At 33.0% G+C, this 25,360-nt stretch overlaps 1 protein-coding gene across 1 annotated transcript in view; it reads left to right on the plus strand.

The window, feature by feature from the left end:
* Positions 1–24,470, plus strand: part of LOC129219212 (small conductance calcium-activated potassium channel protein-like) — a 417,058-nt gene extending 392,588 nt beyond the window's left edge. Inside the window, exons 7-9 of the mRNA XM_054853536.1 lie at positions 10,013–10,140; positions 16,304–16,373; positions 21,267–24,470. Coding sequence (XP_054709511.1) covers positions 10,013–10,140; positions 16,304–16,373; positions 21,267–21,635 — 567 coding nt within the window. The 3' untranslated portion in view covers positions 21,636–24,470. The remainder of the gene's footprint in view (positions 1–10,012; positions 10,141–16,303; positions 16,374–21,266) is intronic.
* Positions 24,471–25,360: the final 890 nt, after the last annotated feature.

Genomic DNA, 25,360 nt, shown 5'->3' on the forward strand with positions numbered 1-25,360 from the left:
AGCTAAAAAAAAGTTTTTTGAACCACTCTAAGCTTAACTCTCAATAGGTACGTTTCCAATTTTATTTATTATTTTTAATTTCATTGAAAGGGGATCTCGTTTCATATATATATACTTTGCAAGTTTTTCCTTTTTTAATGTTAATTGCTACTATGATTTCTTTATATTTTTCTTCGGTTTCAATTACATTTATTTAATAACAATATCATTTTTTTTTTTTTTTTTTTTTTCTTTTAGTAAGATTACTTATTATTCCGAGGACAATTCTTTGAATTCGGAATGAGAACCTTTTCAGAAATTGCGATTTTCGCTTAGATCAGCACTAAGTGGTGATTTTTTTCAAGCCGGTGAGTGATAATGCCGATGCTATTTCCCTAGAGAGAGCCTCTCATAAATCTATTCGAGCTTTATGTTTAAAATGTGATGCGAATGTTCCCTCAAAAACTAAAGAAGTTCAGGTGAACATTTTGAATACTTCGAATTTAATACGCCATTTACAGCGATACCACTCCACTGATACTGTGGAAGAATTCAAAGCTAGTCTTATATCTGATAGAGAAGAATTCTTTATCACGAACCCACTAAGGAGGTCCCTAACTTGAGAGAATGAACATTTTTTTTTTTTTTTTTTTTTTTTTTTAAGGGACAAATCTACACACTTATACCTTGTCTTGAAGGGACGTAGTAAGGCACATCCTGAAAATAGAATACTTCGTTCGAATGGAAAACGTATGATTAACATGCTACTAGAGGTAAAAGTTCAAAACTGTCCCAAGTATGGACACTTGACTGTACGAAAAATTAGCGAAAATTTTTAGTGTTCATGACCATAAAATCATGATTTTTAACTTTTTATGGACTTCTAAAACCTGGGTCCAGTAGTAATCGACTTGGGGATCCAAATAGTAGGAAGTTCATTTTCGGGTCAATTACTTAGTTTGACGCCAATAAATATCCATCCAAAAACTCGCTAACACCCAAAACTCGAACTGTAATGAGGTACAAAGAAACATTTATTTATTTATATTGACCCTTTAAATTGAATTTTTCAGTGAATCCAAATGGATTCGTATTCATAGATGTGAATCAGAAATGATTTGGATTCACAGATCTGAATCCGAATAGATTCGGATTCGGATTCATAGGTATGAATCCGAATTTCGTATTTGGATTCACACTAGCAAACATGAATCTATTCGAATTCACACTTGTGAATACGAATGTATTCGTATTCGGATTGACACGTTAAGGTGCTGTGAATCAAATTCGGATTCGGATTTACGAATACGAATCTGCCCATCTCTGTCGTTTAATTCTCCTGTCACACTCAGGTGGTGGAACGCTGTGCTAATATGATGACAGAAGCTTCTTAGTTTGTGATTAGTCAATCGGCAAGAGATGGCTTTATAAGAGCAAAAATCAAATCTCGAAGTATCATGTCATCGTTTGAATCAAAAAATGATTTCAAAGAGGTTTCATGAATGGATGTGACGAACTGACTATTTTCTGTGGCTTTAACTAACTGATAATTTTCAAGTCCCTCATTTTGTGAAATATTGATGCTTATATGTCAGAGCGACTATGTGTGAGCAAATATACATTCTTTGTAACCAATGCACTTCTCTCTAGGTTTTTTTTAGTTAATACAACTAAATCATTTTGATAGTTTACTTCTAATGTAAAATGAGTAATAAATTTATACTTAATACATGCGGCTCAGCAAATGGAAAAGGTAGAATGGAGCTCGAAATGCAGCCACATGTTTTTAGTGGATGCTGGGCTGTAAATGTAATAAAGTTTAACTTCACTTCCGTTTTAAACTGCATTCAGTACAGGCGTTGTAAAAAAGAAAACTGGACTTTAAAGGAAGAAATATTGCAATGTGCAAAAAAGCTTACAAAAAGTCAGTTTTTGGTTAATTTCGCGAAACTTAACGATTTATGTGTGAACTTAATGTTGCAAAGACTGTAAATAATTGTGAAGATACATGAAAAGAGTGTTCGAAGGAAGCATTTTAACCGTATTATAACAAAAATTTTGCCCACTAGTATTTTCATAAAAATTTTGGAAAATTGACCTTTTTTTCTATTTTTGGAGAAATTAGAGACTTGGTAGGACCCTCAAAGAGTTGTTCAAACTTGATAATATTTTACATGTGTGTTGTACTTACACATGCACAGCTTTTGGCGGGTATTCCAAATTAAGATTCAAAATTTCGTTTTTTTCGATCCACCCTACTGTATAACCTTTCTTAATCTTGCGCCTCTTTAAAAAAAATTCAGAAATAAAATTACCCACCATATCCCTCATTCTCTTTATGAATATGATTAGGTCTAATAACATTTTATTTATTTGTTTGTTTTTTTTTTTTTTTCAATAAAACTGATAAATTGAAAAAACTACAAAATTGACAGTTTTTGTAAAGTTTGGAGGAATAAGGTTATTCTCAAGATAATAAGAAAAGCCATGCATGATTCGTTTTACGACTGTGAAACACTCATTTTAACTACACTCGTGATTATTGATTTCCTCCCCTCTGAAGAATTTTCTTCATTCACAACGCAAAAGCAATCAATCCTTTCATACCTCAACAATTATTTTTGAGCACATAACTGTAGTTAAATAACACTGAAAAACAGATTTTAACGAACTTTCTGTTCCTCAATATACTTTGAGCGTTTCTTATAGATTTCAAGGTGCTGAAAAAGAATATGTTTGCAAACATTTTCTATCACCCTCCAATTTTCAGAAATTTCATTTATAAATTTTGGATTATATATGCTATCTTATAGCAGTTATAAGTTTACTATGTTTTTTTTTTTAGATGCATTTGATCCATAGACATATTTTTTTTACTCATTACAGCGAGAGAACATGTAACAAGAGAGTAGAAACCGAATTCACTTTGATAAGTTTTATATGCGGGACCTTGAACAGATGGGGCTAGGCTCCATATCATCTCGGTTTCACTCAAGATCACGGTAGTTGAAGTTGTCACAGCAGGTTGGAACAGCAGGGCAATACATGAACATTATATCAAAAAAGAAATGGCCAGAGCTCAAACAATATATTGAGATGAAAAAAAAATATACAAAACGTTCCTCTAATCGATTTTAAAAAAATATTCCATCACCTTTACACACAAAGTTGAGATTGATGAAGAATTTCGTTAAATCAATGGATAAAAAGGGTGTGGATTTCAATATTTGTAAGAACTGTTTCTATCACTCATTTATGCAAAAATTAAGGAGGGTATTTTCATTGAACTACAGATAAAAATGCTTATGAAGGACCAAAATTTTGTAGCTAGTTTAAGTGATTTAGGAAAAACAGCATGGATTGATTTTTAAAATGTTGTGACACAGTTCTTAGGAAATAATAGAAGTCCTAGTTATGAAAAACTAATTTAAGACATGTTAATAAGTAACAAAAAAAATTAGGATGTTCAATGTCACTGTTTTTTTCCCCCTAAAGTATGGGAGCTGTGAGCGACGAGCATGTTAAGGCTGTTGTCCCAAGTGATTGGCGCCAAGGGAAAATCAATCTACTCAAGTAATCAAAATCAACAGCAAATAGCCTCCCGATCTTTGTTGCATACGACGTGATTTTCAGTCTAGAATCGATTGAGACAATATTGTAGAAAAAATTTCCGTTTTTATAATTTAAATTAATTTTAAATGAAAATCTCGCTTTGCGACGGTTTTAGAATAGCAACCATACACGCACTAAAAACTGAGCAACTTTGCGTCCTACTACAAATCCCGTAATGATATTGGGGGAAAAAACAGTTATCGATGATTCATAAGACTTTGAGGGTCTTAATGATAATTTTTAAATTTCATTTTCATCAATTTTTATATTTTAAAGTGTGGATGTTTTATAAAACTTGTTCAATTTCAAAGGCATTTAGTTTCAATTTTCTCATGCAGGTGTCGCTGAAGTAAGAAATCTGAAAAGTAACCACTCTCTTGCTCTTTTCCTAAATTACTACCATAAATCACTTAAGCTTTTCCCCCCTTTTTCCCAACGCGAGCCACTTGCGAGCTCCGCCTTTCTTCAAACTCTGATAACGATGTTTCCCGAGGACCCAGGGAATTGAGTCCCCATCGAGAAGTGGTTGAATGCGTCCTTTTTGCTAATTCCAGCGTTTCACTGAGGCATTTCGCAATTTTTAATTTTGTCGGTCTGTATTTTGTTATTGTGAATGCCATTCATTAATAAAATGAAAAAATAAAATAAAAGCGATTTTTTGGCTATTTTGAAACAAAAAGCATTTATACATGTTTTTTATTTATGAGATAAATGTTAAATCATAGTGCGTTTGACTATATGTGAGCAAAAATTTTAACTTTATCTAAACTTGTCACGTTTGCTGTATTGTAGAGTTTGGTCTGAAGTTACCGGTTTAACGAACCTAATATGCTTGGAATTACTGTTGGAATCTTATTAGAATAATATATCTTATTAATAAAGCATCCGCAGTTAAAGCAATTACGGTTACATAAAGTATGAAATTTAGGAATTTTTTTACACCCACAAGTATCATTATTTTCTTCATCAAAAATCTTTTCCATTCTTCTACAACTTTTTAAACAATATATATTTTTTGTGTTTTATACTAGTTTTAAGCTTTGTAATTGTTTATAAAATGGTAAATGACAAAAATATTGTACATGTATTGAATAAATGTCATAAAATTGAGATTTTGAAGATTTTGGATTTTTCAAAAATTTGAGAGTGACGGAATATTTTTATCGTCATATTCTTTTTCAGCACCCCCTAAAACATAAAAGTCACCACTTACTTAAGGAGAAACAGAAACTTTGTTCATCAGTGTAATTGGTATTAAATAAACGCATTGCAGAATGGCTACTCTAAAATTAGTCAGTTTGCTATTTTCATTGCAGATGTATTGTGAGGCTCTGAGAAGTTGAGTTCCGACTCTGACAATGTTTACCTTTATTTCGGAAAATAGGGAGGGGTAATTGGCGCTAAGTTGAGTTGAGAAACTTTCTTAGTAGCTTTTTAAAAATATTCTAACTGAAATCCGAACCAATAACACGTCTATTTTTCACTAAACTCCCGTAAAACAAGTAAACATAGTCAAGGTCACAGCTCAACTGACAGGAGCTGCACTATGAATCAAAATCTCTTTTTTTTTTAATAAAGACTAAATAACCCCGTACTACAAAATGTAAAAACAAAATGAGACTAGTGATGTGCCGGATTATTAAAAAAGTAGATCCGCGGATACGGATACGGATCCGGATCATTAGTGTTAAGATCCGCGGATACGGATCTCAATTTTTTTTTTTTAAACCCAATTTAACTATCCAAGTGTAAAATTTGTTACGAAAGGTATTCCTGTCAGAATAATGGCAGTTTCTTCACAAAATGTCAACTGTGGCAAAAATATAATCAACACTATGATTTACTCTTTAGAATAATAAGAAATCTCCTTTAAAATTGAGGGAGAGTTGGAAGGAATGGGTCAGCGCTGCATCAATGCTTAGATGGAATGAGAAAAATTATTTCTAGCTTACTCGGCAGATGTAGTATACAGGAACAAGAGTGTAAAGCTGCTACTGGACAGGCTAGAAATAATTTTTCCCATTTTATTTCAGCATAAATGCAGCGCTGACCCATTCCACCGAACTTCTAAGACCGACGAAATACAGAGCCGGGAACACCTTTCCAAACAGTAAATAGATAATTTAGTCTCACTTTTTTTAAAGGATGCCGAGAAAAACAAAAATGAAGAATAACAGAAACCCCAAATCAGTAACAAAAAGTAATATTAAATTTAAAAAACAAAACATGTCCCAGAGAGCCGACCTTATATTAGGATGAATTTCGCGGATCAGAACACACATTTGTTAATAAATATGAACTGACAGCAGGTAAAAATTTTAAATCATTGAGCTTTTTCTCCTTATCTTCCGACTATGAAATTGCTACCAATCACGCGTGTAAAGGCTTAGAAGCGCATTTAAAATTTATTAAACAAGATTATAGCTCATACTGTATATAAGTTGGAAGTTTCAAACAAATATCAAACGCAAAAAATTTCGTTCTTTCAATTAGGGCCAACATTTTTAACGTACGGGTAAATTTTTACTACCATAATTGTGAAAAACGTTAAATCGGTTTTTAATTAATATCTCCGGTAATTAAAGTTCTACAAAAAGGAGGCCAAGCTAAGAACACTTTCGATCAAGTCACCTTTTGAACGAAAAATGAACTATCAAAATCAGTTCATCTGTTTGGAAGCTACGATTCCATAAAAAGACACACTGATACACACTTTTAAAACTTATTTCCCCTTCCTTTTTGCAACGGGGGGATGGGGTACAAATTGACTTCTGAAATGATACCTTATAATTTAAATAGGGAATAAAACCTAATTTAAACGGAATTTAAGAGTCTTTTATTCAAATATTTAAAAATTTCTAGAATAGAAATGATCCGTTTAAGATCCGTCAAAAAAGTAACGGATACGGATACAGATTTTTATTTTCCTTCGGATATCCGCGGATATGGATACGGATATCCAGAACATCACTAAATAAGACTCATAAACGCAAACAAGCATATTTGAACACATTAAACTAAACTTCCCCTCAAGGCAACCAATATTTGAAACTATTCAAGATTCTGCCACTGAACATAATAATCAGATTGATGAGTTACTCAGCTTCGACTACAAGCTTATTTTCGTAAATAATGAAAATTTTCAATTTCGGTTTGAAAATGCTTGTTCTCAAAAGGAATTCTTAATCTCAGTCTCTGAATAATGGCTTATTGAATGCTTATTTAAACAAATGGTTTAAGTGTCTTATGAAGGTAATTTTGAAGATCCGTAGCGTTTAGTGTTATTACTTTATTCTTATGTTTATGAAATATTTCTAATTGTAAGTATTTTTTAGAAATTGAAGTGAAATCTAAAATCTAAAGAGTCGGCAGTTATCGTAATTATCCTTATAATATTAGAGAGATCTGTTGAATTAGCTTCCTACTTAAAGCAGACAGTAGTTGAAATTTAAAAAAATACATGATTTCCAAATAATAAATTAAAAATATGAGATAATTACAACTACTACACATTTTTTACTTCTTTTTACAAAAAAGAAAGTATTGTAATCGCGAAAAAAAAATTCACTCAAAAATCGGCCTTAATTTCCATTTTTCTCACTCCCGAATAAATGTTTAGTTTTGGATATGTGCCTAAGGCCACACGTGGATATATGCCTAACAACGTATAGACACCCGAAGTATGCATTTTGACGATCCCCGAGTTAATTACAACGAGTTTTCTCGTGACGTCCGTATGTATGTGCGTATGTATCTCGCATAACTCAAAAACAGCAGGTGCTAGAAAGTTGAATTTTGGTACGTAGACTCCTAGTGGGGTCTAATTGTGCACCTCCGCTTTTGGTTTCATTCGAAAGGGGGGTCTTTTACACCTTTTTGGGGTAAAATCATTGTTAATTTCAATGCAAACTCAAGTGGTGTCATAATTTGGCAAACACTTGGCAATATATCGCCAAGCTTTTGGTTGCCAAGTTTTGTCGCCAACTTGGCGACAAATTTGGCGGTTTTTTTTTTTAATTTGTTTTTAATTTGGCCTTATTTAAAGAGTTAACTATTGAATATAACATTAAAAATGCCAATATTGGGAAAATTTATCTGTATATAACTTTTTTTTTTTTTGCTTTGGTTCGCAACAAACTTGGGGTGAAAACATTTAAAGTGTTTCTTTGCTTACTCCGAGGCACTTTATCATCAAATTGGAGTAAAAGGAAGTTATGTTATGCACGCATCAGCTCGTTTAACGTGAATTCAAAACAATGTATCATCCCATTTTTTCCAGAAGAGTTCAATTTTCATGATTTTCGTTTTCAAAGTACAAAATTTACTATAAGAAAAACGGCTAAATGCAAATTAATCGTTTATTTCAAAAAGATAACATCTCCGTTTTTATTCTCAGCCGTCTCTTTTGAAAAGGAAACGACTCTAAGGGGATTTTTTTTTTAGGCATAAGGTAAAAACACACCATTAGTGACTAGTGCTTAGTAGTGCTTCAGTAGTGGCCACTTCAAGGTTCGTATTTGAAAAAATAGGATTCCAGGTTTCCCAATGGATTCAAACGTGATGGAGGTAATAACTCCTGCACGTTTGATGCACTTTTTAAATAGGCTTGGAATCCTATTTTTTCAAATATAAACTTTGAAGTGGCCACTACTGAAGAACTGGCCACTACTGGTGCGATTACCTTAATTAGTCAAAATCGTTTTAGTTAAACACACTATTATTGCAATTACTTACCAAAACAAACTAGTAAAAGATAAGACCAGAAATGTTTTTCAAACTTTCATAAGTCAGTTTTATCTTTTCAAGAGATGTTACCTTTTCAAAATTAACCATACCTACTATTAAAACATATGCGCTTCTGTCTGTCTGTGTGCCTGTAACCCTATCTCCTCTGGACTGTCAATGTCTAACAGATCAATGCTTGTGTCACCCGTCGCAGGCGGCATTGAACCACTGCAGGTGGCAAACGGAGGCTGGCAAGCGAAGAGAACAGGGGCGGAGCCCCCTAGTTAAAATATTATTAAACTAACGATGAATAACACTCCTAACTATGTAGAGGAACATAGGGCAAAGTCAAATAGTTCAGATCAACTTACATTTCTCAAAATGAACGAATTCGAAAATTTCTTTTGAAATTACAGCACATAAAACACTCACGGTGCGTTTTATAATAAAATTTGCATTGAAATGTTATTTGGAATTATTCTCAGTAAATTTGTACCTTCAAATAAAAAAGCAAAAATATCACTTTGAGAAAGTGATAACTAAATATTTTTCTAAGGAAATATTTTACATTTGATTACTAAAAATATGTCTTCAAATGAATGAATAACTGAACGAATGAATTGAATGAACTAATAAAAATGATTGAATGAACTAATAAACAAATGAAGTAATGAACCTATCTCGGGTTCTATCGCATGATAATCCTAAAGCATCACGGTACGAGATCACGTATGTTGGAGAAAAGTATATATACTAAAGCATTCGAGCGTCATTGCTGAACTTTAACTCCCAAGTAATCAAATGTTCAGCATTTTATATTTTACTTTTCATTTACATCATTTTGAGCTAAATAAATTTTATTGTACATAAAGTTTGAAATGTTGATGTTTAATTCAAATTAAATAAAAGTATTTTCTCCTTCAGTGACTATTAAGTCTTTCCTATATGAGCAATGCGAACATTTCCAGCATTCCTACTGGACTGAAAATGCATTAAAATTTTAAACACAGGATATCAAAAATGTGAGATGCTTCGCATTTTTATAGCATAAGATATATGACAGTCAAGACACTAGATATGCTATTTCAGCTTAGCCATTTTTGGTGTTGCTATTACGTACTTTTTTTTTATAATGCACAATGTACGAATACGTTAGTGTTTTATAGGTACGAATTTCTCACGGAAACTCGTACTTACGTTACTTTACGTGCGTACGAATTTCTAACGGAAATTCGTACTTACAAAACACTAACAGTACCCACACGGCATTGCCAGTGACGTGTTATTGGCAGTTGCTGTATTAAAATGACAAAACTGATAGAAACTTAAAATGAAGCACGGTTTAGGGTAGTATCAAGTACTACACGCATTCTTTTATTTTTAATGAACTTAAATTCATGAAAACGACATTAAATAAAAAAAAAAATTGTTTTTGGAAATTAGTCTTAAATCTTAAAAAGGTATATTTAAAATTATTTTCAGTCTAAACCAGTTGAGACAAATATTTATTTCATTTTAGAAAATCTGTTTGTATGCGGAAAAGTAGGTTCATTTACTTCTAACTTAAGTTTTTTTGCTAATATTCTTCAAACATTTTCGTTTTAATGTAGTTTCTTCAGCATGATTGGTATATACAGCAACAGTATACATACAAGTAGACTTTGTATTTAAAGCACATTTACACTTTTTATTACAGTTAAAGAATGCAGCCGCCAACGTGCTCAGAGAAACGTGGCTTATATACAAGCACACTAAATTAGTAAAACGGGTGAATCAAGCTAAAGTTAGAGCCCATCAAAGAAAATTCCTTTTAGCCATATACTGGTAAGAATTTTAATTTACTTATCACAGTATTATATTTCATGTTCTTGTAAATTATCCTTTGCACAAAATGCTTAAAATAAGTTTTGGATATTTTTTTTGCCTATGTTCATGTATGACTTTGAGCTATTAAAAATTGCTCCTTTTAATACCATGACCTTGAAATACTTTTGAAAAATTGTACATTTATTACCGGGGGTTTCCAGTAATTGACCAGGGGAAGAGAGAGTCGTGGAACAGACTCGCCATCAAAGATTTTAGGGGGTTATTTTCAGGGGTAATTTTTCTCTCGTCTGTCTGGGGGGGGGGAGGCTTTTGTTTTTGTGGAGTCTTAGAGGAAATAGACACCCCTGCTTGACTTGTGTGCGTCAAAGAACCACTATCAAGCGTATGAAGTAGACAGTTTTTCCAGAGGAACAACTTTAAATCAAGATTAAGCTTAAATTTTATCTCATTATTAATGATAAAAGCAGGCCCACCACAGTAAGGGGGGATTTAAGGGGCTAAGGTTGACCCTTATAGTTTTTAACAAAAAGTATTTACATGTACTAGCAAAAGTAGTATGATAGGGAATGGGGACGCGCGCGGGGGAACGCTGTCACCAGAAATACTTTTTTTTTTTTTTTTTTTTTTTTTTGTAAAAACAATGTAATTATAATGTAAATTCATTTCAAACCACCTTTTTTTTTTTCGGCGAGTCCCTTAAACCTCTCATTGCCATTTTCATCAAAACGTGTAAAAGATGTTTTAAGTTGATTCTTTACTCATGGGGTGACTACCAGGGGGAGAGGGAATCGTGGCACAGACTCGCCATTAAAGATGTTAGGGGGTTGTTTTCAGGGGTAATTTTTCTCTCATGTGGGTGGGGCTTTTGTTTTTGTGTGTTCTTCAAGAAAGCTTACTACTTTTCACTTCACAGTTTTGATGGTGATTCTTTAATATAACACACACAAGTAAGTGATTAATGCAACACATCTTTCACATGCCTTGCGGATGACCTAAAATGAAAATGAGATGCCTTGCATGATGCTGACGATGAAATAGCTCGATGTTTTAAATTTCTTGCCAAGTCTTTAAATTTGGCGACTTTTCTTGAGATTTCGACAGACTTTAAGACCCCATATCTCGAAAACAAGGGGACGAGGGCACAGAGTTCATGGGTCAAAAAAATGTCTAAATATGCTCTTTCGAATGCGACCATTTTAAACTTTTTTCATTATTACTTTAGTCGTGTGGTTCATTGGTTAGTATAAGGCACGGCAGGCGAGTAAAAAAAAAAAGGCTTGGCACTGATCTAAGCATTAAATGGGTAATATTAGTCAAATTGTAGACAAAAAATAAATTAGATGAAAGATTGACTTCCCTTTCTTTGCAAGACGTGGGACGAAATTTCTTCACGCGAGGTAATACGATTTGATTGTCCACTATTTGAAGGGCACCCATATAGGGGAGCAAGTGGGGCTTTAAGCCCCCCCCCCCCTTAGAAATGAGAACTTCCTTGCTTTTAGTGCTGTTTTCTTTGCGAAAATGGATAAAAAATTTCTTTTCCAGCCATTAATGAATAAGTAATTAAAAATGTCAAATTTTAATATCTCTAATCTGTACTGAAATCGGTTTCCATGGGGAAAATATTCTGCTAAACCATGGGGAAATTTTTTGAGCCACCTCCCCCCCCCCCCTAAAAATTTTGCATATGGGCGCCCTTACCTACACACTTGAGCCGAAAATGTGGTGAAATTAGAAATTTACTGATAGCAATCATTTTAACTGAACCAGGATATGATATGGTAAAACGTTGAATCTTTATTTTAGCAGCCTAGAGCTAATCAATTTAAAAATCGGTACAAGCTATTTATTGTAAACTTTAACACCTCCTTTTTTTGATGCTACCCCCCCCCCCCTTCGAAAAAAGTAAACTCAACACTATCGGGTTAAACTACATACCATTTGTTACAAGTTACTCCACATAACTTTTAGAACTGTTCAAAGTTGATTTTACCAAGTGAAAAAAATCTAGTGAAATAAACCTAAGAATTCATGCCAAAATCCCAGCAGAAGGTAAAATGTTATTTCCATTTTTTATTGATAAAAGAAATTTAAAAAACCATTTTTTCAAAGTCATATTTTTAGCTTTTATCAATGTAATATTTTAAAAACAGTATGATGAAAATATTATTGTTATCTTAAAGTTCCGCAAAGAGCTGACAAACGGGTTAACGTTATGAAAAAATTTTGTTTTTCTGTTGCAGTATTAATTCTGATAATCATGTTTCAAAGAAGTAATTTCATGAGAAGCTACTTTCATGTTTCCTGTTTCGTTTAGTTAAATGATTGGTCAAGATTTTTAAAAAAAAATGGTCCAACTCACAAGAAGAGACCCAAAAAGAAAAAGATAAATTATTAACACAATCATTGTTTATAGTAAACAACGTGAATTAGAGCAAACAGAATTGTCTAAAATTAGCAGCCCTAACTCAAAAGCAGTCACTTATTTCGGCAATGCCAAGTCAAGAAGCTATCTATTCCAGTGGATCTTAAAATAATACATCCAAAACCAGTCAAGATTGAGCATTTGTTGAACCAGTATTGGTCGAAGGGAAAGATTTTGAGACTATTTATGCAAGATGATATACTGCCAAGGGAAAGTAAATTTTTCATATTAATTTATTTATTGCTATTTGGTCATCTATTGTACTTTTGCTTCAATGTACAAGCTTGCTTATTCGGTTTCCCATAAAAACAAGGCACGAAAAAACCGTCAAATTCCTACAGTTTCCTATTGTTAGTATGTGATCCAAAACGCGCTTTTTCAAATATCTCAAAAACTCCTTTATGCAGATACTGCGCTTTACTTTCCCACGGTAGTATAACACTTCCATGTAAACCAAAAACAGAAAAAATCCTTCTTGCTAATTTAGGAAATTGTAGTATAAATTCGAAACCATTTTCGAATGCCTAACTCTTCGTTCTCATGACTTTAATTCCAGTGACTTCTTGGTTATTGGGATGTCTACGTGACAGTGGCGCACATAAAGGGAGGGTCCTGGGGGTCCGGATCCCTCCCGTCGCCTTTGAGTTTTTTCGATTGACTATAATCCTTTATGAAGTGCGTAAAATAATTCCAAATAAAGATAACATTAATTTCAGATTCAATAAATGAAAAAGTAAAATTTGTTTTCTATCTTTTTTCCCCTGCAAAGTCAAACTGTATGTGAACATCAATTGTTCTATAATGATGATTTTGCTACGTTGTTTTTATTTTTATCCGACTGCACGTGCGCGATGCAAAGGAGCATGAGTCTATGTATGTATGTTCCTATGTGGCGTTGCAGAGGCTAAATGCCTCGGTCAATTTTGATGATTATTGCGTCAATCGATTTGTCTTAACCTTGGGAGTGTCACTAAAGACATGACAGTAATAAAAATTCACCGTATCAACTACCAGTCGCCATATTTTCAGTTAGGAATCGTGTCACAAGCTACCAGCGTACGACTAATGCAGTTGGCATTTTCGCTGCCTGAATTTGTTTTTCTAAGTCTACTGATTCGATTTTCATTTGTAACATGTTGCATTTGTTTTCGTCTTGATTCGGGGACTGAGTATCGCGACGTGTACTTTCTTGACGGACTATTTTAGTATTGCGACTGACGGGACGTTTCCAAGCTCGCGTCATCATGTGTTATACAGGCTGTTTATGTAGCTGTGGTCGACTTCAGTTCGAGCATTTTTGCTAAAGGTAAAGCATATGTAGCTTTAAGCCTAGTTAGGTCCTAAGAGGGACTAATAAATCAGTAGTTTTGACCACCGCAAGTTACTTAATAATCTCCACGATATAAACTCTCTCAACAAAATGACAAGATTACGAAATTTACCATCTTAAAATCATAATAACTAAGTCAAAGAAAATTAATTAAAAAGTGTAAAATAAAAATTATTAAATAAAAACAAAAAACCCGACTGCGTAAAAACCAAAAAAAACTAAAAAGAAGAAAATATAAGCCCAGTAGTTTAGAATGTTATTAAGTGCTACTGAATAACTGCACCATTGAAATAGTTTTATAATCGATATCCACATACGACAAATCATAAATTCAAAAGCAGAAAAAAAAAAGGATCAACAGTCGGGGCCCATTTAAATTTTACGGGGTTCCTTGATTGGTCAAAAAGGAATGGGCCCCGACTGTTGATCCTTCTATTCTGCTTTTGAATGTATGATTTGTCTTTTGTGTGTACCGATAATAAAACTATTTCAATGGCGTAGTTATTCAGTAATACTTAATAACATTCTGAACTACTGAGCTCATATTTTCTTCTTTTTCGTTTTTCTGGTTCTTACGCAGTCGGTTTTTTTTTTTTTTTTTATTTAATAATTATTTTTAACTATGACAAAAGTAAATACATTCATTCTTACGCTTTCTGGTGTTTCAATTATGTATTTTTTATTAATAAGTTTATTTTATAAACTAATACTAAGTAATTATTCAATATTTTTTTTGATGTTTTTCCCGACAATCGATAAAATCAAGAGATTACGTTTGGATGCATGTTGCAGTGTATGAGAATGGTGGTCCTTCGATTCCCCCCTCCCCTTTCTTTTTGAAAAATTCCTGTGTGCGCCACAGCTAAGAGATCGTAAAATGTAGAAACCATACAGAATCTGGATATAGTATCACGTCACATTTTATTCAATATGTTTAAGTTTTATCATTTATGAATACACTGAAAAAAAAATTCCAGGTAATAATAGTTCAGCAAAAAATGCTTGCACTGCGGCTACCATTAACTAGCAGCTAATTTCACAGGGTGCGGTTTCTAACCCAGTGCGTAGGGTAGTTCAAAGAGCTAGAGTCCAGGACACCCCCCCCCCCCTTTTTTTTCAGATTTACTATTAGTATAATGCTGTTAAAGGTTTATCGTTTTACTCAAACTTTAAAAGGGTGCTCAGTGATCCCTTAATTTAACCTTAGCCGTAGCATAGAAAATGTCACATTTTAGAAACATTTAATTTCCCCAGCTGTTTGTTGTTTTTTTTTTTCTATAAATAATTATTTTCTTACAATGTATATGCATATTACTAGTGTATATTATAATATGTAGCATTGTTATTTCAGTTCACTGTATTTTTTTCACCCCCCTCCCCATACTAATGAAGTTTGGGAGAGGGAATTGAGCACCCTATTTCAGTTGAAATAGGAAGCTAAAATTCTTCCAGTATATTACAATCTACAAGTATAAAAATGTTGAGGGGTGACCAGTTATCTAGGAGAAACTTTTTTTTTACATGTATTTTTGAACCACCCTACCAGTGTTGTTACTATTACAGCACATGCGTTACACATGATATCTATTTTATTAATACAGATTCACATGAAAACATTTACAGCTCAAAGAAGGGAAAGCTCATCCAAAGTGAGGATGGGAGTCGAATCCGCCTTCTCAAGTGTGCTCAGACCACTCGCAGCCATAAGATCTCTCTATTTCTGATGATGCCATTAGTATATAATCGCGTACGTGTGGACGTTGCCGTTAGGCTTCGCATAAATTTGTAACAGAGTTTCCGATTTGTTACGTGGCTCGCGTGATTTAAAAAAAAAAAGTTCCGATTTCATAACACGAAGTGCTTACAGGTAAGGTTGCAGCTGCGGTAACTGGAAAAATGCAGGAAAAGAGGCAGTCATAATTTCAGCATTTTTACAGTGTGTGTGTTTGCAGCTATTAATAAATTTCTTCTCACTTTACGGCGTTGATATGAGTTAAATTAGAAATATTAAAATTAGAACAATTATACAGCTGCGGGTCTAGTCGAGACAGATGCTTTTCTATTTACAAATCAGGCCAAGCGTTGGGTATGCTGTACTCATAGCTTCAATCAATGTAAATGACTTGAAAAGTGGTATGAAAAGTATCATACTGTATGAAGATAACCTAAAATATTGCTTTGTGTTCAGATGTAGGATTATTAACTTGAGGCTTTAGCAAATCTGAACATATAAACTTTGCAAATGCCAATATAGTTAATACTTGAAGAAAAAAAAGTTTACAGTTCCTTACCTAGAAAAAAAGTTTTAATGTATTTAAAGTTTTAATACGATAAAGCTCGTCATTTAAAAACATTTATGAATGACTGTTTAATAAACTGAAAGTATAACTTGCTTGTTTTTACAGTCTTAGAAAAGTGAAAATGGATCAAAGAAAACTTATGGATAATGCAAATACTATTACAGATATGGCAAAGGTAATTCTTGGATTCATGATATGAATATTTTTTCATTCTTAAACAGAATACATTCGAGTGCTTGCAATATTTAATTATAATTTTATTGTATCTTAGACAACTTTGAATTTATCGTTGATTGCTAAAATGGTTATTTGAATACGATAAAATTATACCTATTTTCAAACATCCATATTATGATACATTTTAATCGATTTGAAATGTAAGAAAATTCATTGCAGCGTCTAAAGGAATAACAGAAATTTAAGGATTAATGACACGCATTTAGATTTTTCTTTTTATTTATACAATAAAAATATGCTTTATTATTGACTAATGGATTTTTTGATCAGATGGTTCACTCTTTCATGTTTACAATGATAATTTGCTATTTTATCAACCTACTGTAGCATAAATTCATCAAAAATTCAAGAAAATAAAAATTACTTGATAGATAAAGTAAGAAATAACAACGTCAAAAAAGCACAAATTGCAGATTACTTTCAGACACGTGTTTCGGCGTTACAATGAACGCCTTTTTCAATGCAAAAAAGCAATGAGCTTATGGCTGAAAAGACATCAAAGGAATTTAGAAAACTTCCAAAGCATGAGAAATTGGATTCTCCCCCCTCCCCCCTCCCCTAGCGCAAAAAGGTTTCTGTATTAACAGTTTGTGCTAATATAAAGACTGAATAAAATACTTTATAGAATTCATGATGGATAAAGAGTGAATTAATGATCGATATGAGTGACATTTGACGGGTTCATGTCCATTAGAACGAAACTTCAACATTCGGAGCATAAAATTAAAATTGCAGTTTTGGAAACAATTTCACCTCAAAACAAAGCAAGAAAAAATGTGTTGGAAAAACATCTATAAGATTTGCAATTAAAGACATATCTAAAACGAAATTTATCATAAAAAAAGGTACTTAAGTTGTGAACGAACTGGAGTAAGATGAATTAATTATGTTGGCAGGTCCGTATTTTCCAAGTTTTCGAGGAGGGGGGGGGGGGAAGGGGAGGAGCAAAGGGTATGAATTCAAAGCGTTTTATAGTTTATAGGAAAAAGGCATAAAGATACAAGCAAAAATTCATAATTGCATTATGTTTTGAAAATCCAGAGAGGTCGATTGCCCCTAGCCCCTGATTGCCCAAGTGACCGGTCTATATGTAGGTAAATTGAAATTCAGAAATGGGGGGCGGGTATGCAGATAATCTTACAGCTTTCAAGAAGAATATTAGTAAACAATGAATAAACAAAAATGGAATTGGTAGTTACGCAATGCAATTTTGAAGCAAAGTCAGCATTATTTTATATAAACAAAAAATAAATTTTTATTTCCTAAACCTAAGGAATAAAATATGTGGTTTTAGGCGCAGAAATAAGAACTAGCACCAACATTTGAAATTAATAGCCTTTTTGAATTACAGGCTTCTTGAACTTTTGGTGAATTAACATATTACGCAATAGAAAGAATTGAACTAACTTCAACTAACGTAACTATTGAAGTATCACATCTTAATTCCTTGCAATTATAATGTTTATTAACTGCCGAATGAATACTAATTGAAATCAAATCATTTTTTTTTCCCCAATTTCATCAACGTAAGATGGTTTGATAAGAAAAACGATAAATCAACATTTGGTAATGACATGTTAAATATTATAACTTTTATTCTAAACGCAACGATGGATTGAATTTACAACACCTGTTTTCGAGAATTCTAAATTACAATCAACATTAAAAGCAATAAAATGACGAAATGACCCTTTTTGTCGAAAAAAGTTCAGGCAGAAAATTTAAACATTTTCTTGAGAATAACTTTAGAAAGGGAATTTTTACTCAACACAGCTAAGTTGTCGCTGTATTTTAATTACTGTTTGATGAACGTTAGAAAATCCATATTAAGAACGTGGCCGACTCTTGGGGTAGATCAAACAAACAGCATAAAACCAGTGGTCGAACTGCCATGGCCGACTACTGGAAGTGCAAGATAATTCCATAACCAGTGGTCGGCCACCCCTTTAAAAACGATTGAGTCTAAAAAAGAGTTTGATTTTTCATTGAAACATTATGTTATACACTCCATTAAAACAAAAGTATAATCAAATTTACAGTAAAATGAAAAAAAAGAAGGGTACTTAACATTTAAAGAAGATATGTTTTTTCAACAAAAAAAAAATAATAAATAAGCAGAATCGCAAACTAGGATGCCGAGCACATCATCTTCTATACATATAATAAAATAAGATGTTTGTGTGTGTGTGTATGTGTGTGTGTGGCGAGCATCCCGGGAAAACGGTAAGGCCTAGAAAGATGAAATTTGGTATACAGGTGCAGTTTTTGCTGAAGTTGTCCACCTCGGGCTTCGATTTTTGATATTTTTATTAGAAAAAAAGTTATTTAATGTTTTATGCGTTTTTTTGCACTTTTTAGTACTTTTTACCTCACAGACCCCGAACCAATCGCACCACACAAATATTTTTTGTACTATAGTGTAGGAAATTTAATTTTAAATATGATGAATGAAAAAATTTTGAAGATAGAGCAATTTTTGTATTTTTTATAAATTTTTGAAAAAACTATTATTTCGCATTTTTTTCTGGGTTTAGTTTTTTTCGAAACCCATCCGCCAAAAAGTATTGAGCTCTCAATTCCAAAATTTTAGTTGGTAATAGTAAAAACATTTCGCCCCCTTCAGAAGAAAAAAGTTTTTAAAAATACCCAAAAGTTTTTTTTTTACAATTTTTTAAATGCAGAACACGACGCGATCTGTAAGCATTGCCGGCTGAGTTCCGCACTTCCTCATCACATGACCTAACTGAAATCGTTTGCTTTCTCTTCACTTTTTTTTTTTTTTTTTAAACGTTCAGAGATTTCATATCTTTATTTTTCCAACTTTTTTTTTTTTTTTTTTTTTTTTTTTTTTCTGGACTGTTTGCTATATTTATTTTTGGTCAAATATTTTTGCGCATTTTAATTAAATAAAAGCGGTGATTTTTTTTTTTATCTTTTGCAAGCGCTGCTTTTTACACACTACAAGGAACATAGAGCCTTTTTTTTGCGTGTAATTTTAAGTAAATAAATAAAGCCCGCGGTTTTTTGCATGATTTTTGTAGGGATTGGTGGTTATGTTTGATAAATAGAGAGATGATATGAAGTGGGCAAAATTTTTTTTTTTTTTTTTACATAGAAAGGATTGTTAATTACTATCAGAGATAGATATGCATGGATCGTATAGATAGATAGTTAGAGAGAACGAAAGGTGGACAAATATAGAGGTGGATACAGTAGATGGACAGTAAGAAATAGAGGAACTTCAACGGGGGATCAATAGCCCCCACCCCACACCCACCTCCCCCAACCCACACACAAACACACCATGACTTTGAAAAAACAATGTTTCACATAAAAGTGGAAATGCTTTTTGTTATTTTCCGACAAAATTTGCATGAAGAGTATGATGCCCTTTGTGCCTCCCCTCCCCCCCCCTTAAAAATATGCCAAACGACATAACGGGAGGTAGATCTAGAAAATACTTTATTCAACACAAAATTTATTTAAGCAGCCGCCGATCAACCTTGGCGTAAAAAGGCGAATGATAATATTGATATATAAAGAAAAACATTGATTAATACCGTCGCTAAATTGTGTAAGCAGCCGCCGAAGACGGCAACCCTGGCGCAAAAGGCGAATTGCGTAAAAAGGCGGACCAGCTGGTCGCCGAAGGCGGCTAGTTTAAAATAAAATGACTCGTTACTACTTAAGAAAAAGTACCCACAACTTAACTGTTATTGGATGATAATTGGAGATAGGTAAATAAATGTGGGGAGGCGTTATATCCGGTTTTGAACTATATATATACTATTTAAAAGCAGTTTTATGTCCTCGCGGCCGACTACTGTAGACTGGCCAACTAATGGCGTACTTACGCTACTCAAAAAAAAAGCAGAATTTGAGAAAATCAAAACTTTACGCAATAGATTTTATCGATTTCTTCTCAAATATTACAGCATGTAAAAAATATTTTGATGTAATGTTTACTGGTTAGTGTTTCTTGTCTAAATTAATAATGCAAACATAAAGTTCGAAAATTTCTTCTAAATTATGAAAGTTTAATGGTGTTTCAGTATTGTTAATTTCGTTTTTACGAAATTAACGAATGTATGGAAGCTAACTTCCTGCGAGTTTTGTGGAAAAAAAAGGGCATTAAATTTAGATTTTAAATCAGGAGCTAGTACGTTTTTCTCAAATTTTGAGTTATGTCCTTGAGGTTATTGAGGACTATTGAGGACATTGATGTCCTTGAGTTATGAGTCCTTGCCAGGGTGCGATATGTTCTTAGACTATTACTTCTTCTCCTGTAAAGTGCCTCAAAGTTTGATCCATGATTTTAGAATCACTCTGTATAATAAATTATCAGTAATAAACTGAAAAGTAAGAGACAGAATTCAAATACTGCGAGAAACAGTTGTCCTTTCCCTGTAAATACACTATGGATCATACAACTCACAGGCAGGTCCTTCTTGCTTCTAAATGATGTTTTATGATAGAAATAGTCCTTGTGTGAAAGCAATTTTATCACTAGTTGACCTTACGTCTGATATATGTAACAAAAAACATTAGTTGTCTTTTTTAAGCACTTTACGTTCAAATTTTAACAGATAAGGAGTCTCTTATCTCAAATAATGAGTTTGTAATAGCGTCATACACGCTTACGACACATTCTTAATCATTTAATTAAATCACTCATCCATTTTTTTTTTTTTTCAAATATTTATTTGTATAATAATATTGAGGATGTCATATACATTCCTTTTGGAATATATTTCCGTGTTTGCATATGTGTAGAATAAATTTGACTTGTACTGCATTAAATGCTAAACATTGTGTATTACTTTTATTTCAGACGCAGAATTCTGTGTATGAGATGGTATCTGAAATGAGTCAAAAGCATGAAATACTAGAAGAGAGAGTTGTATCTCTCGAAGAACGTTTAACAGTTATACAAGAACAATTAGAAGCCCTTCCAGATGTTTTGACAAAGGCCTTATCATCGCTTCCGGCCATAGCTGCTGCAGAAAATCGCCAGCAAAGCGGATCCCAAACGCAGCAACAAGCTCAGCAACCTAGCAGTCGTCATGTTTTTCTCCATCCGGATGATGCTGCATCCCTAGCAAATCGAGGGGGGAATTGGACATCAGTTAATCTAGGATGTAGCAATCGGACTGCTGCACCACCGCCTTTGACATCCCGTGCACTGTCTACGGAGAACTGAGCATACATTCACTGCTATTTTATGTTTCATTTTCTGTTCCGAAACAGCAAATCAAAAGATTAAAGGCTCTTATGCAGTTTTGGAACACTGCATAAGAGATCATTGCTCTTCGATTTGAAGGCCGAACACAAAAAGGTTATCATATCATGAGCAAGCTTTCAAAATATTGATATACTGAAGACATAATCAGCACAGACTTGACTTTTGCAGTAGCACAAGCAAATTCCATTATGCTTAGATTGTTTGTGAGCTTCTTATGTAACGTGGATCGAAATGGCGAAACAAGCTGGTGGCCTTATATCGGCTCACATACATCACATACACACTATTTTTCTTTCATCTCCTTAGAGCAACACGTTATAAGTATCAAATTCAATTTTACCAAACAAGCACGCACATCAAACATTTATATTACAACTTCCAAATTACTGCACACAAAATTTACCATTTTCAGATAAATTTCTAAGAACTAGAAATTCATCACTAATTTTCAATGGAGCACAGCAATCTGGTTAAATAAAGCACACATATTCACATGTCTAAGTAAAAATATTAGGAGAGCCTTTTTCAATTTAAAATCTGTTTCTGGAAAAAAAAAAAATATGTTATTAATTTCGTGAAATACATGTACGTTTAAAGAAAGAGTTAAATTTAATTATAACAATCAAAGTAACCATAACGATAATAAAAGAGGCAATTTTTTTGATGAAGATTTTAATATATCATAAACTACATATAACAGAACCAGCATGTTTTCGTCTTTTCGATATGAATGTGATAATTTCGTCTCAATGATGACCTTTTTAACAAGACTTTGAAATAGATTCATTCCCTTTACTACGATATCCATATTCGTACGAAGAGTATTTACAACAGTTATATATACATAAATCTAAAAGTCTTCTGAATCAAACATTATTTGATCACTGTTTCAAGCATAGAAAAATAGCATTCGACAGTAGTTGAGATTCTAGAGGAGGTTTTGTGATTACGACAGCTGAAGAATACAGGTGCATCTCAGCACTATGGTTCGAGTGCACGTCTTTCAGGAAAAGTGGCAAAGTAAGCACAGCATAAAGTTCCCTTGAAGTTTCAAGGAATTAAACTTTTTCTGGTAAAAAATTCAGAGATATCTGAAGCGAATTGTATAACTAAACCAAGGGCCTTATTTTGCTTAAATGCATTTCACTACATTTAATATACCTTTGGCGCAAAGAATGATATAGACACTTAGCTTTATAAGAAGTTCTGTTGCGATTCTTTAATACGGTGAAACCTGTGTAAGTTGACCATTTGCGACGCACTACTTTAGTGGTCAACTTAAACAGGTGGTCAGCTTATAGAAGTTGATTTATATGACATAGGACTAATTCTGTACCTGAAAAAAGCGGTCAACTTAGGCAGGTGGTCAACTTTACAGGGTTTACTGTATACTTTGCAGCTACTTACGTTATTTGATACGATGCCCCGGAGATATCGTGTCGTATATTAATGCCTACGCTTAGACGTTCAATATATATTTCGGAAAGTAAAAAAAGACTTAGCAAACACGGTAGAAAATCGTTTCCTCGTTCTTGGAGTCCTAGACAAGTGAAAACGTGGAATAATTATTCACAATATTAGCATCATGTAACTAGCTCTTTTAAATATTTATATAAAGTATGGAATGAGACAGGATATATATGATGTAAATATCTGAGTCAAACTTAGCAAGTGAGACTTAATCCCCCTACGTGCTCCTTCTCAAGATTATTTAAACAATGATATAGAGACTGGTGCAAGTAAAAAAATAAAAGGAAAGCAGATTGTATTTTTCGATAAATCAATGTGATACGAATGAGGTGCCGATTAAATGACCAAACAATGAAGTTTTCAGCCGTCGTGGCTATATTTTACTTACATTCTCAAGCTTTTACTTGTTGATCACAAAGCAAACAAGCTTTGAAATTCATTTTATCGTACTTCTGTTTTGCGTTTTCTTTTTAGCTGTTGAGCTTTGTATAACAATAATGAGGTAAGCCTCCATTTTGCTAGAAAAATAATAATAATCGAAAATAGGGATGCTGTAAAGACTAATTTTTGAAATAAAATGACCAAAACCGCTATGCTCTAAAAATTTTATGATGTTGACGATACATTATTATTAACGATAATTAGAATTATATCAAACGTTTGAATATACAAATCATTTAAATGCATAGTAAAATTTAAAATAATGCAACTTTTTTTTTAACTTTTTGAGGAAATATTTTAATGAAGTAAGTGTTTTACTTTCATTTCTTTCTTTATCATTTACAATTTATCTACACCTGTAATTTGGACAAACGTTGGTTTTAAAAAATCGTTTTGAGAGTTTAGGAAATATGTTACAATGATAAAAAAGAAATGAAAAACATTGCGTAGAGTTCTCACTTTTTTTACGAGATTTTTTAAGATCATTTAAGTTGTCAATTGGCATTAGTTCTGAAAAAAATATCAATATAATTATTTAACGAAAAATGTAACTCTTACTACCAAGTAAAGTAAGATTTCGTTTTTTCAAGTTTAGTTTAATATGTTTCCATGGACTTAATATATCTTTCTTTTCTTAAGAATTTTATACTTAACGTTCAAAAATTATCTAATATATAACTGAAATAAGGTACAAATTGCTGTTAATAGGATGACATCATAATTTATTCAAAGCAGTGATTCTGAGTAAAGTTAATTTCATTGAAAAGTTACAACATTTTTTATCGAATCGATATCTATAATAGTCAATTTATGAGATTTTTTAATAAAATGTTGTCTTATTTTGTTGAATTATTACAGAATAAAATATATAAAGTAAACTCATTCTTTCCATTTATTGCTTCGAAAAGTATCTTGTGTTTACAAAATCTCGGTGAGTTATGCTTTTCTTTAAGTACTGTAGACGTAGGTTACTTAGGCAAACATTTTGTAACTTTTATCATCTTATTCAAAATAATTTTGTAACTATTCATACTTCCAAGCTGTGGAAACCTGTTTTACATAGCTAGAGTTATCTTATATTCAGTAAGTTACCACCCTATAACCAGGGCTAAGGCAGAAATACATGAAATACACCGCCAGCTCAGTCTTTCCAGCCGAGGACTGCAGTTTCGTGCTTATTAGCACTCATCAGCCCGGCATACGAAGTAACTGAGCTGGAGGTGGAAAACCTCTTAAGGAAGCCAAGAGTGCCAAACAAACTAGTAACTAATATAGAATTAGCAGACCAGACCCTTAGCCCTGGCAATAGTGCCGGTAACTTACTGAATATACCATGCCTTGCCTTCAATCTTTGAGTTGAACCGAACCATTGCTTCGGTCACTTGTCTACTAATTCTATATTAGCTACCAGTTTGTGTTTGGCACTCTTGGCTTCCTTAAGAGGTTTTCCACCTCCAGCTTAGTCACTTCCTATGCCGGGCTGATGAGTGCTAATAAGCACGAAACTGCAGTCATCGGCTGGAATGACTGAGCAGGCGGTGTATTTCATGTAGAGTTATCTTAATTTAATTTTAAACATTGATCACTTTGTTTCAAAATATTATTACCCTTTTTAATTGTTTTTAATTTGGGTCAATGTTACCCTTACGTTAGGGTTACTTTGGCCCAAAGTGGTTTTTCCCCATTTAAAATCATTGTAGAACTAACTAGAGCTAAAGAAGGACCTTAGAGCCAAAGAAGCCCGCGTTTACGGTACAGTGGTAGCTAAAATT

Source organism: Uloborus diversus, chromosome 3 (assembly GCF_026930045.1).
Source record: "Uloborus diversus isolate 005 chromosome 3, Udiv.v.3.1, whole genome shotgun sequence".
Lineage (NCBI taxonomy): Eukaryota > Metazoa > Arthropoda > Arachnida > Araneae > Uloboridae > Uloborus > Uloborus diversus.